This window comes from Artibeus jamaicensis, unplaced genomic scaffold (assembly GCF_021234435.1).
Source record: "Artibeus jamaicensis isolate MK-2021 breed Jamaican fruit bat unplaced genomic scaffold, CSHL_Jam_final contig_456, whole genome shotgun sequence".
Lineage (NCBI taxonomy): Eukaryota > Metazoa > Chordata > Mammalia > Chiroptera > Phyllostomidae > Artibeus > Artibeus jamaicensis.
Genome location: NW_026521839.1, coordinates 5,703,091 through 5,717,147, shown reverse-complemented (window position 1 = coordinate 5,717,147; position 14,057 = coordinate 5,703,091). Strand labels below are relative to the sequence as shown.

The 14,057-nt window shown below is 36.9% G+C and overlaps 1 protein-coding gene across 1 annotated transcript; it reads left to right on the top strand.

Moving 5' to 3' along the window:
- The first annotated feature begins 35 nt into the window (after positions 1 to 35).
- Positions 36 to 9,237, top strand: IGIP (IgA inducing protein). The gene is given in 2 exon segments (XM_037147661.2): positions 36 to 8,928; positions 8,930 to 9,237. Coding segments are annotated over 2 exon segments (162 nt in total). The 5' UTR covers positions 36 to 8,877; the 3' UTR covers positions 9,041 to 9,237.
- The last annotated feature ends 4,820 nt before the right edge of the window (positions 9,238 to 14,057 follow it).

The window sequence follows — 14,057 nt, the reverse complement described above, 5'->3', positions numbered from 1 at the left end:
AAAACTGAACTAAATTTGGGTGGAAGGGAGGGGAAAAGATAAGTTTGTTGATAATGAGAATCTGGGTGGGTACTATGGCCCAAGCACTTCACGTAATTTTTAAGTCAGTCAAGATTTGGTATATTAAGAAAGATGCTTACATCAATGTTCTTGTTCTTGTTTTTTTATGGAAATTGATGTTTGTGGGGGTTATCTCATTCACTGTGTCTGTGCTTTAACATTTTCATTTGGCACTGTTGAAACTTTCTAAACACACTTTTAGGACATTTAGTTATCTGCCAGCCATGGTGGACCCTACCATGGGCATGATTATTTTTATCTCCCTCAGTGGTTCACCCTCTGTTCTTAATATTCCCATTAATTTTTTTATATATTACTTATACATACATTCCAGATGAGTTTAGAATGGAAATTTCTGAAATTGTTGCTCTGGTGGCTTTCATAGCTTCACAGTTCATTTTATTATACATGTGAACATATTTTTAGGATTTTCCCCCCCAAAAATAAGATACCAAATCTAATTACTTTTCCATTTTCAGAGTCTTCAATATCAGAATGAGATCCTGCTTTCTAATTAAAAGGTTGCTAAAACAAGGGAATTTTAGCTAAAAACCTAGATTTGAAACAATTGGTGATAACTCAATATAACATTTATTGTTGATTACCCCTAAATTTGAATACCTTAATAATTTGGAGCGATATATACTTCCACATGACGGTGGAATGAATAGAAAATAATTATTGGAGTTGCTTAAGTGAATAAATATACTGAAATTATTTGTGCAAAGTTGTTAAAGTTTACCTGTTTTTAAATCAGACATTGTAATATTTCTGGTCTTTTTCATTGCAAGTTAACTGAATAGAGGCCATTCATAATGAAGTACCCTATAAAACTAAAGTGACCACTGCGATTAAAATTATTGTTTAATACAATAACTGTATTATTGTATTAATTATACAATAATCACCTGACAGCATTAATTACTGTAGAGAATTTATAATATATTTTTAAGAGCATCTGACTTCAATGTTTGAAAATTTTTTGATCCTAAAACAAAACCTAAATTCAAGGCCTAAGTCATTTGACAGGCTCTTTTTGAACTTAAATCTAATTATTATGGGCTAAGTGAAAATCATTTAGATTGGCATTAATTAGCATGAGTCAAGTAGAATTTCTTGATGCAAGAACAACCAGATGAAAAGTGAAAGATGATTGGTTTCAAGCCAACAGTTTGTCATCTTTCAGCTGCTAAACTGATTGTCAAATTTTGATGTTGAATAGTCTAGGCAGTTTACATCTTTAGGAAAGTTTGTGGCAAAAGTCACCTGTTAAAAACATTTTTTTTTAAAAAGAATTTCATGGCTACTCATTTATTTTTATTTTGTCCCCATATTATGTTTGATATATATATATATATATATTTTTTTTTTTTTTTTTACCAATGTGCTTTGCTTTTGTGGAAAATTGTCTTGTTTGACAGGTGGAAACATGGTGGTGATACTCTATGTAAAATAAAATTACTTACTGATCAAAAGTATTTTATTCCTTTTAGAATTGCAAGATTTTTGCATTTTCATGAATACATTGTTTCAATGATTATTAATAATTTGCTTATTATATTTTTATAACATTCCATGGGAAAATTTTAAACTAAAAAGTTTAATTTATTTGATTTAGGGTGCACTTTAATAATTCAAGACGCCTCCAAGTTCAAGGACCAAATCTTTATGTTCTAGAATCTTGAGAAACATGGAAATACTCTTGTTAGCATGTGTTTTGGTCTAAACTGGATTAACGCAGAAGGATCCTAAGAGGACTTAAGATGTCCTTATTGTAAACTGGCAGTCAAACTAATGGGACAGGTGACTTATGTATTCACTTTGATTTAGTCCAACAGTAATGACCATCAGCTAATGAATTATTAGACATGTGTTGGGAATGGGTCAAACTCCCATTCACTTGGAGTGGGTTCACAGTTTTCTGTGCAGGTAGTTGGTGGCATGTGACCTACCTCCCTACAAAATACATTTGGCGTTTTCTCTCACCCATCTTCCTGTTTGTCTCTCCTTTATTATTCTTGCCATAGGCCTGCCAGCCGCACTAAAGCTTACCTCCTTGAGAAGGAAGTAGAGAAATTGCTGACTCCTACCTTAACAGCTAACTGACCCCAGAAACATTTTTGTATTATGAGGTAATCAGGCAGTTTTTATGACTGGTGTTTGCCCCGTAGTCTGAAGTTAGTAATTTGAAATATAGCAGTATTGTTCATTAAGAAATTTGTAAATTGAAGAGAGTAAGAAGTATGTATATTTTAGGTAAGTTACTGGGGGGGACTGAGACTTACTGGTTTGGAAATCTGAGAGCAGAAAAGGAGAGCCGTTTGATATGTTGGAGTATGGGAGTGTAAGAGGTATATAAGGGAAAGGTTTGGAGGAAAAGTGGGAGAAATTTTTATTGGAGATAGGAAAAGATACTAAGGTAGAGTCTTAAATAAGAGTTGTTGGCTAAGGGCAGTGAAGCTGATTTTTGTTAAGGAAGTTTCAATAAAGCTAGAGAAAATGGGTACCTTGTTGGTTGTGAGAAAGCTGTTGGCCTGTAACTAGATGTTATGATGATGATGCATTATACAAACGTGTTTTCACATGTAGGATTTTTTCTTTTCTGGACAAATTAAGTAGAATAATTGTGGAATGGCAACTTTTTTGGTCATGGCAAATTGGTACTGGGGACTTACTACTTTTAGAGAAGGTAAAATTTCAAACTCTTTTACAGTTATAATTTTTAAACTATGAGGAATATATATCATATGTAGTATTTGTTTTCCTGAGCTTATCTTTACTTTTCAAAATGGTCCTTAGATCAAAATCATCTGATTTTGCCATCCACAGAGATCTACAGTATATTTATTATGCCTTGCTTTTACAGAATCTTGAGCCTTTGGTTCACATGAATTTCTTAGAAGAGGACAACAAACCAGAAAAAATACTAAATTACAATATTAGGTATCTTTCCTATTCTACATTTGCATTCCTGAGAACCATTTAAAATTGTGAACCTTATGAGACCCTCAGAATACTACATTTCTGAAATTAGATAACCCCCTCCCAAACTCAAGTTTGTATTCTCACTTCTATTACTTTAAAATTGTAGAATTTCCAAGAGTTCAGTGGTGGAAGATATTAATAATATAATTTAATACATCTTGGGAGTTCTTATGCCCTTTGTTAGAGTGAATTGATTGTGTTTATATTTTCATTCCCAATATTCCCAAAACCTTTTAAGTTATTTAAGATAAAGAATTTCTATAATATTTGTTTTAAAGTGACATAATTCAAGTATATTTAGATTAACTCATGTTTTGACAGATTACTTTCAAATTTAATTTTACCCAAATCTGTGTACATTAGTGATAAAATCTCTTTACAGATAGCTAAATGAAGAATTTTGATTTTGTATTTGGAAGGTAATTTTTGTCAAGTTTATTAACATCAGAATTGTTTTTATAACATTTTGTAGAGTTGACAATATAATTTTCACAATTCATTATGTATCAGATTTGAAATTATAATAGTTACAAGTCAGTCCAGAGCCTTCTTAAATAGCCCCCACCCTTAGTAATTGTTTCAAAAGAAGTGAATTCCCAAATCCGTGTCAAGAACCAGTGATTTAAATGTCTCTGAAAGGCTTCTGTGAATCTAGCCAATGGAGATAAGTGATAGCCCATTTCCATGCTGCATAGTTGTTAGGGTTTATAAAATTGTCAATATGTAAAAGTGCAAAAACAGGAAAAACTCTGTAAAATTGCCTATAAATTTTCTAGTTTTCATTATTTGCACTATTTACCTTTGCACTTGATTTTTTGGAAGTTAAGACTAATCACTTTCACTTTTGTTTCTAGTCTTTCTGATTTCTTAGAGTTATGTTTTCAATATCCCACCCAAAGCAAGCTTATATGCAATTAAATATTCTTTATAAATCCAAGAATTTTTTAGTGTTAGCTATGTAGAAAAACTGTTCTGATGAAGTTTTTAATATGGGCCTTTATTTGCCAATAAAATCCTTTGTAAATGTGAGCTTTATTAAGCTATTTGAATAGACAAAGTGAAAGATTAGGATATATATATATATGAATGAATATATATATTCTTTGAGATATGTATGTGTGTGTGTGTGTATATATGTATATATGAATGAATATATATATTCTTTGAGATCCAGCTTCCAGCCTGAGATGGACTGGTTTTGGAGTGATTTGTTTTCACTCAAGTCAATGAGATTTGAGTCTAGCTGGCTGTTGGCTTAAAATCTGGAAGTGAAGTGGGTAGCAAGTGGCACTCTCTCTTTCATGTAGTTTTCCATAATGCTCATAGAGTTTTCTCATGATCTATGTGATATTACTGGTATAGAAAGAGTTATATTAAATGAATATTCCTTTTTGGAATTCAAGGTTGACTCATTTTTTGAGGGGGCGTGGCAAGGGATAAAAGACTTTATTTTAACTAGAGACATTCTTATAACCTCAAGATGTGCTCTAGAAAGAATAAGAGAACAAAAAATATACGTGTGAACATATTTTTTGTCTTAGTGAGATTGTGTAACAGGTTCAGAATTGCAAAAAAAAAAAAAGGTTGATGGTTTTGTCAATAGAACAGAAATGTTTTGGCTAAAATTATTTTTGTAAGTTATTTAATTGTTTCATTTTATATTCCCTTTCCCATAGCCTTTTAGGCACTTCATACTTAAACCCAGCAAGTGAGAGGCCTCTCTTTAGATCTGGTTTATTTTTGGAATGCCTGAGTGTGTTTCTGGTTTGGGAGGGGTGGGCAGGGGGTAGTGTTTTAATTCTTGACATGCTCTTCTCAGTATGTTTTGCTAGTTGTTCTGGATCTTATGTCAGTAAATTGTGTTAAATTCAGTGATGTATTTGAAATGAGAAAGTCCTCTGACATAGTATGGATGTTTGTGGCTGGAACCTTTTAGCTTTGCTTTTAATTTGGGTAGAAAGTTAAATTTCCATTGTTCAGATTTTAGACTTACCTAGTAGAGTTTTGCCCAGTAGTTGTCTAAGTATGGACCAATTTTGGGAAATGAGTTGACAGAGTTGTATATGACTCCAGATACCTTTACTCAAAATCATAAATGAAAGGCTTACATTACTAGACTTGTCTTAAGTTTTATGTTGTCAGAACTTTAAATGTGGATGATGATCAACATTATATGTATAAATTTCCTTTGAGGAAAGAGAAAAATCCAGTCTCCAAACCTTTTCTTGGAGACTAAATTTACCATATATGGAAAAAGAGAAAATTTTTAGAAAGTGGCTTTATTTTTTAATAGAGTTTAATCAGCTTAATTATTTTTCCTAATTTGAAGCACTATTTTGAATAAGGGGAAAGATTAGCAATTTGGCTCCCCCCTTTTTTGAGGCCATTTTTAGTTTTCTGCCCCCATTTCCCAATCCTGCTATAAAATGAATTACGGGTATCCCTCTAAGTACCTGTAACCCCTTTCTGGGGTCATAAATACCTTTGATAATCTGATGAAAGTGATGGACCCTCTCCCCAGAAAAATGCACATGGATAATTTCGCAAACAACCTCAGGGGCATCACCCATCTTCTGAAATAGCAAGTTAAGGATCTCTGCTCTTAAGTAAACTCTATAGAGAAAATTTTTATGCAATTAATTGATAAAATTAGGAACTAGTTATTGGCCTAAAACATTTCAGATTGGAATTATTGTTAGATGGTGGCCCCTACTAGCAAAATGTGACATTGCAACCAGCTTTGTTAGACATTTTAACATCCAGACAGAAGGAAAAAGAAGTGAAGTTCTGAGAGCTATTCATAAGGAGTCAGGGCATCTCTAGACATGGGAGCCATTCCTGGTTCAAGGCAGGGGTCAGGGTGCCTGATAGCTTCTAGCAGGGTAGAGTTTGATAAACCACAATGCTCAGGATGCCAAGGGGTTAGCCATTATCTTAACCTCTTCCCCACCAAAATATTTTAGTTTTGTCTGTTTGGAAACAAAATGTCACTAGGGAAAAAAAAGATTTGCCTTACAACTTTGCTAGAACACATCAGTTTGGTGATATATGGAACACCAGTATTATTTTTGAGAAAGTGCATAAAACCAAAGTAAATTATTCTCTATGTAGAACATTATTTACTAGTAACATTTCTTTGGATGTATTAGCTTTGACAATTTTTACCAGTAAATATTGGTTTTATTTAAAACTGGGAATCCAGTTTACAATTAGGATAGCTATTATATCTGTCCTTTCCCCAATGTAAAGAATAATTTAAATATTTATTCATACTTCTTTTCTCTCTCGATGCCATGGAGTCGGGTGGGTGGAGTGGGGGGAGATCTTTGAGTCAACAACTGACAGGATGTCTTCTCCAAATTTAAAAATTGAGAAGCAGCACTTTAAGTGTAACTCTACACCATTTTAGTGCATGTATTAATTTTAATAATGATTTTTGGTGCATGCCTTTGGGCTTATTCAAAAGTGTACAATAGGAAAGTATATTTCCTTTCTTAGAAAGGAGATGTTTTTCTACTTTGCAACATGTGATTATGAAAATCTTCCTCTGTGGGAAGATTAACCATGTATTGAACTACTGAAAAGTGTATATTTTTAGATATACAAAAGGAATCTACATGGAGCAGCATTCAGACCTATATAGAAGTCATAACATTCTGTATAGGACCAAAAATGAAATAACATGAAACACTTAAACAGACTTTGTTGGGTAGAAATACCTTTAGATCTTGCATTGACTTCCAAAAAGAAAATGCCACAGAAGTTTGCTGAAAACTTTTGTTGTTTGAATTTTCTCTGTCAGTGTATTTAGCCCAAATACAACAGTTTTGGGTTTACACATACATAGAATCAGAACAAAGCTAACTAAAGAGATCAGTCTGGTTTGCCAATCCAGCTTGACTAAAATAAGTAAACTAATCACTTGCAATATGAAAAACTGTCCAACTCCTCTAAGGTTGACAAAATTATCTTGGCTGATGTGGGAAGACTCCCACTTTGATTTTTGACCTGACAGTGAAGATTCATACTTCACCTGATTTCAAACCTGACAGTGTCTGTTTAAGGAGCTATGGTACAGTTTGCTAATTCAGTCTCTGATACCTGTTGATTACCTGTGAGATCTAGAGTCCAAAGTAGCCAGCAGCTGTATCCCTGAGTGCTCTGTGCCCATCAGATAGATCTCTTAAAGTAGGCAGGGTTGGGACCAGTCACAGTTCAGATGAGTGCCTTCAGGTGCTGTGGACAGCCCCAGCTTCAAGAATGGTATCTGTTTTTTCAGGAGTCATCACTGAACTAATGTCCCACATGGTGTTACTTACTGTAGTTGCTCTCTCTTGGAGGAGGCCCAGAGCACACATCCTAATTGCTTGTGGTACTCAGAGAGGGGGTGCTAACTCTGATGCCCTGGCAAAATTCCAGTTTAGGGATGTGGGTCTTCTTGCCATTCTAATTGGAAATGTGCATCACTTCCCATTTTCCCTGTTGATCTCAGTACAAGCCAACCTAGTCTGTTTTTTTGCCCCCGTCCCAAGTCTCTAAGATGCTGGTATGTATTATATAGGCCAAGTTCATGTCTTATCCTAATTGCATAAGAGTTAAGGAATGAGCGAGTTCCGTCTCAAAGTACCCTGTAGTTGGAGGGTAAACTCTTGGAATGCTTTGGGGATGAAATTGGCCCTCTTTTAGCATAAGTTGGGGAATGTGCTAGCCATAAGGTGTGAGCTGAAACCTATTTTCCCTCTTTTCTTAGAGCATTTTGAGAAAATCTGTTGGGTTTTCAGTAGTCAGGGAAGACCGGAGTTCTGCAGCTTTAAATCTGGGTAACTGCGGCTGGTTTGAGCAAGACATTGGTTAATTAACTGAGTTCTCAGATGCCACAGACTCCGTGAAATGTCACCATTATTTTCAATGGTTGTGATAGAAATCCCCCCAGTAGCCATTATTTTAAGATTATATTGCACAGTTGCTTTATTTGAGCTTTTTGTGTATACACAATCCCAAACTGGAAGAAATTTAAAAAAAAAAAAAGGAATCCTGCTGTGAAAGGTATATATTACTCTAGATTTTTCTTACTGTAAATATTGTAAGATTGTAATACTGTCGATATTTTATTAACCAACAAATGTTAATCTATGTGAATTTAGACTTATTTTAAATGTGCTTCTTATTTACTGTGTGTGGTTCCTGTTGCTGACAGTATTAAGTTATATTCTGATGTAAGATTAACTTTATTAAAGAATGTAAACATTAATGTTTCCTTATGGGAAAACAAATAAAGTATAAAGAAGACAATTCTTTTCATTAAAATATACTGTGTATTTACACTTGCTAGACCCAGCACCACTTACAAATTTAGTACATTGTTCAGAATTTTAGTTAACACAGCTGACATGGTTGTACTCTATTTGAAAGTCTAAAAGTAGGTATTGTTGGAATATAAACAGTTTGTATTTGTCTGCTGTGGATCATCTTGAAATTTCTAATCAAGTTTGTAAAATTTTTATAGTGAAACATTTTAATGACAATTTAAAAATTAATCTTCTTTGAAGAATGGTCAAAACAATATCCTTTCAGAAATAGAATTATTCTTTAATATCTTTCCAAAATGACTTTGGTTAAATGGACCAGATGTACATTAGTTAAAATTTAGGACAAAGTTGTGATATTCTTCTTTGAGTTTACAAGTTAATCCTTATTGGAGATGTGCCAATTATACAGTAGAATATCATTAATTTGCACTGTTTGGGGACCCCATTAAGAATGCTTAATTTTGCCAACTAAGAAGTAAGCAAATGCAATTTAAAAAGTAAATTTGAGCATTCTGTATTAAATATGTGCAGTTATTATCACACGAAGAAGCGCAGTGTGTCAGGCTGTAATATAAACCATACTTGCTGTCATGTTCTCCCATCTCAGTGCTGGGAACTCACCATGTGGAAACCAAGCAAATGTGTTGTGCATCAGCTGGCTTGAGTTTGTTCAATATCAAAGCTGAAACTAGCAAGGTCTGCTGTACTGCTTATTGAAGTATTGTGATTCTTTTAGGCATTGATTCTTACAAAATATATACTGTAACAGTATACTTTGTACAGATTTAAATTTTATTTGAAAAAATGAAATAAAGTAGGCAAAAAATAAAGATGTTTATTTTTCATGTGACTATATAAACAGATCAGTCTTTTGTTTCAGTGCCTTTGGGGGGAGCGGGGGCGGGTCTGATTGCTCTTGGGTCTTGTTTTTTTTTTAATATTTGATGGATGGAAACCATTTTTAGGACTCAGTGACAGGTATACTTGCCTGATAATTAATTGGCTATAAGCATTAAGTGTGCTCTCTCAGACTGGAAAACTTATTTTTTCAAACAAGTTTATATTTTAAAGATTTTATGTGAATGGCTTCCTCATCTTGCTTCTTGAGTCAGTTTTAAAAATTCTCTGATGGCATGATTTAATCATGTCACAATTTGAAGAGAAAGAAAAACTTTCCCCATATGCCTCTTTACCAGTGGAAGGTTTTTGTTTTCCGTTGTTTTAAATTTGAAGTTGGTTTGGGGTAATGGAAGAGTTACAAAAGAGTATATGATGCCCCAACTAGTGTAGCTCGGTGGGTTGGGCGTTGTTCTGTGGACTGAAAGGTTGCAGATTTGATTCCAGTCAAGGCACATGCCTGGGTTGTCAGCCAGGTCCCCAGCTGGGGGTGTGCGAGAGACAACTGATCTATGCTTCTCTCACATATCTTTCTCTCCCTCTTTTTCTTCCTTCTCTCTCTAAAAATAAATAAATGTGAATATGACAGGAGATGAAGAGTATCTTCTGCAGAAAATAGAAGTTGTGCTTGAAAATAAGATCTTTTAAAACTGCTTTTCTAGTGAGTGGAGTGGTAGATAGTGACTAAAGTTACCAATAAAAATGTGGCACAGGATGATCCTTCAGAATAATTTTAATGGGACCTTTTCATAGAAGATTAGATCATATGACCAGGAAGAACCATCCCAGTTTTTGCCTCTAACTCAAAAAATCAGTGAAGGCTTCAGATGTATATTTCCTTGATCTTCAGTAATGGAGTTGAAAGTGTTATTTGTGGCATTCTCATTTAATCTTTCCTGGTGCTTTTACTTACCTTTAGGCTGGATATGGGAAGACTTGGAACAAGTAATTGCAGGAGTAGGGTTCTTGCAAAAATTATACTATGGAAAATTTTTCAGTGTTATTTTAAATGTGTATGACAGTGATTATATTCTAAAAACTGATGCATGATCATTGAAGTATCTTACAGTATCATAGTTCCAGGCTTCCCCAGGTGAATCCCAAGAAACTGTTGTTATCCTTTTGGGGTTTTTTTCCTGTTAAAATATCCCTTCTTGCCTTGGCTAGTAGCTCAGTTGGTTTGAGCATCTCCCAATACACCAAGGCTTCAGGTTCGATTTCTGGTCAGGGCACATACAAGAAGCAACCAATGAATGTATAAATAAGTAAAAAACCAAATTGATCTCTGTTTTTCTCATCAATAATTTTTTTTTAAAGTTCCTTCTTTGTAGAGAATAGCAGACTAGCTATTGGATTAGCTTCCACATCTGACAACCACGAACTCCAATAAAAAATAATGTAGAAATTTTGCTGTATGAAAACTTAAAGTGTACCATTGTTTTGGGGAGGTAGGTGGGGTGCTAAGAAACTAGTTTTCTATGTTTTTCTGTGCCTCTGGTTTTGGGGAACACTCAAGACAGGTGGGTACTCGAAGAGGAGACTAGATTCCCTGTTCTGTCTTGGGTCTCTGTCCAAGAGGACTCTCAAGTACAGGAGCTTTTAATGGAAATTCTAGCCATTATTTGCAGTTACATATAGCAGGTGAAAAGCCAGAAGACAGGCCCCTTCCTAAGTGTCCTATGGCCTTAATCTTTTAAAGACTCCAAATACAGGTCTGCAGGGGAACATCCCAGACTTGAAATAGGGTGAGGCTTGTGGAGCCACAGGGACCCCTTAAGTAAGGAGCCCAGCATGTTCAACAGAACTATTTGTCATTTTTACTTAGCTCTTTTCCTTTCTAAAATGGTATAATTGTCAGTATCTTCTTACCCTCACCTCCTGTTGATAACTTTTATTTAGGTATGTGGTATGTCGTTTCTTTTAGCTCTTTTGCATGGTTCTTAGAAATGTCCTTATTCCCACTTCCAGTAACAACTTTCTAAGCAGGCGGGACTTTTTGATTTGGGGAACTGGATTTGGACACAGCTCTGTTCATTCAGGATCCAATTTAAGAGAGATCTCTTTTTCAGGCTTTGACTGCTTGCTAACGCCAAGACCAGTACACGTCACAACTGCGTTCACCACAGCTTTATCCCCTACACCCTTCTAGAACCTGAGGAGGAGGAGCCATTTTTCCCCCTGGAAATGAGGATTCTACCTTATTATCGCAAATCTCCAGAGCATTTTCAATAATGCCATTCCAGTTTTCCTACCAACATTGGTTTTCATTCATCTTGAGTTGTTCAAATCAGGTCATTTGGCACTTAGGTTGGCAGTGAGAAAATGTCACAGAAACACTCGCTGAATGTTGCAACGTTTAGAAAAGCAGGATATCCCCACTGTATAGCCAGCAGGGTTGTCCAGTTAACCCCACCATCCTAAGAATCCTGACTATCCCTGCGTGCCCAACTCATACCTCAAACTCTCCCTAGGGAGCAGGAATTTCTCCGTCAGCCTCCCGGGGATATTGGCAGTAGCTCCAACCTAGCTCTGCTTTCTTTCCCTGGCTTTGGCTATCACACCCAGGTGAATCTGTATTGCCACCATCCTAAATTTTTCCGAGCCCACCCGCCTTTTTTTTTAAACTGATTTTGGGTGCTTAAAATATGTAGGGCACCAAGCTAAATGTTTTGTCTAGGTTATTTCTTTTAATTCTTACCACAACCCTAGGAGATAGGCACTATTAATTATCCCCATCTTACAGAAAAGGAAACTAAAGGGCAGAGAAATTAAGTAACACCCCCCAGGGGTCACACAGTCAGAATTCAGGTCATGGGTTCTGGCAGGCTGATACCAAAGCACATCATTGGTCTCCACCACTCTAGTGTATTGCCTTCCCTGTGAGGTTCTGCCTCCTCTTCCCCTAACTTGTAGGGTCTCCCTGACTTTGGTATTGGCTCACCTCAGGGTGTACTTAGCTGGATGGCAAAGCCAATGTTCTCCGTAGCAAATGAGGACTTCGCTGTAGAGCTCAAAAGCCACAATTCCTGTTTTGAAATTTGAGTCATGAATGAATTCACATTTTCATGTTGCCCCTCCACTTTCATGAGGGAGTGATATAAAGCAGGTCTGAAGAAAGCTGGCAAATGGCCCTTCCAGGTCTCTTTCCACTGCTCTTGCTTAAAGTAAGCGCTGCCCTGAGTATGGACCCTGCCTCTTCCGGCCCTCACTAGGATGGCCCGATCAAAGGGCTCTGTGAATGGAGCTCTTGAATTCTGTCTAGTGGAGTTGTTGGTTTCTTTCTTTTTCCCAGATTATATTCCCTAGCAGACACCATGCCTTCCTTACAGCAGACCTCCTATCTTGGCCCATTTAGTTAGGAGGCAGTCTCTAGAACATCTGGGTCTGCCCAGATCTGCTGGGACCAGCCCTGTAGTTCCCAGCTCAGAGTTTTGCTTGGGCTTTTATGTTTCTGCAGGCATTTCTCTGCGTCCTCTAACATACTGTTTCCCAGATGCTTCCTGACCTCCGAGGGGAGGTCCAGAGAGTCTGTCGTTCTCCAGGGGCTTTTTCCAAAAATAAAATATTAAATTCCTTGGGATTTAGGGGTGGTTTAAAGAGTTGTGGCATTTGTTAGAACTCTTGTTTGAAAATGAAATATTATCATTTAAACTAAAACCCCTCATGTTTTTTGTATCCTTTAATGAAGTGGTTCTCAAAGGTGGCCCCTGGACCAAGAACATTAGCATCCCCTTGGAAATTATTAAAAATGTAAATGCTTGGGCCTCACTCCAGAGTGAACTGAATTGGAGCCTGTTAGAGCCCAGATATCTTCATTGTAACAAGCCCTCCAGGTGACTCTGATGCACATTAAAGTGTGAGAACCACTGCTCCCTAAAGAAAAGGTTATCTCTTTTGGAGTCAGATTTGAGACTCTGATGAAAGCTTGGGGCCCTCTCACCTGCTTCACAAACCCCCTGAGGTCAAAGTTAAGAATCCCTGCTCTGGAACGCAGAGATTATTCAAGGCTCTGTGGCGTCCACCCTCTCAACATCACTTGGAGAAGGGGTGACCACATACTCCCCATTTGTTCTTCTGTGTGCTGTTGGTTGTCGCTGAGAGTGGGCAGCCCCTGCGCCAGACAGCCCAGAGAAGAGGACTTGCTGCTCCCTGTATGTGCTGTAACTATAGCCCTTGGCACTGACACAGAAACCAAATGCTCAGGCACGGGGCACCAGGCCAGGAACCTGGGACCCAATAGAAAAGTGATTCCTTCTCCTGAAGCTGGGAGTTCTGTGTCAGGGCAGAACTGCTAAAAACTGCTGAACTTCCCATGACAGTCCTGGCTGGGGCGTGTCGACTGCAGCTAGAACTTAGCGGCAAGTCCTGGTTTTATGCCTGCCGTCCCTGATTAATTGTGTGTAGCATCCCCATTCACTTGCACAAGTATCCTGGTTTGGATGACAGATTTTACGGTCACCCATTTTCTCACCTAACGGCCTCCTCACTGGTCTCCTTATTGCCCTGCTTGCCCCCTGAAACCCATTCTTCATACAGCAGCCAGCTTGTAAGTGTAGTGATCTGGCCCCTGCCTAATTTTCCACTTTTCTCTCCTTTCTCTCATCATCTTACTCATTTCTCTGAAGCCATACTAGACATCTTTCTGTATGTTGAATACACAGAGCCCATTGCCACCTAAGGGTCTTTGGCTTTGCTCTTCCTTGTGCCTGGAATGTATTTCCCTCCAGATCCCACATGGCTGGCCCTTTTATATAAACAGGCCCCAACTTTCATGTTCTTGCGTCAAGGAGGCCTCCTCTGACAACC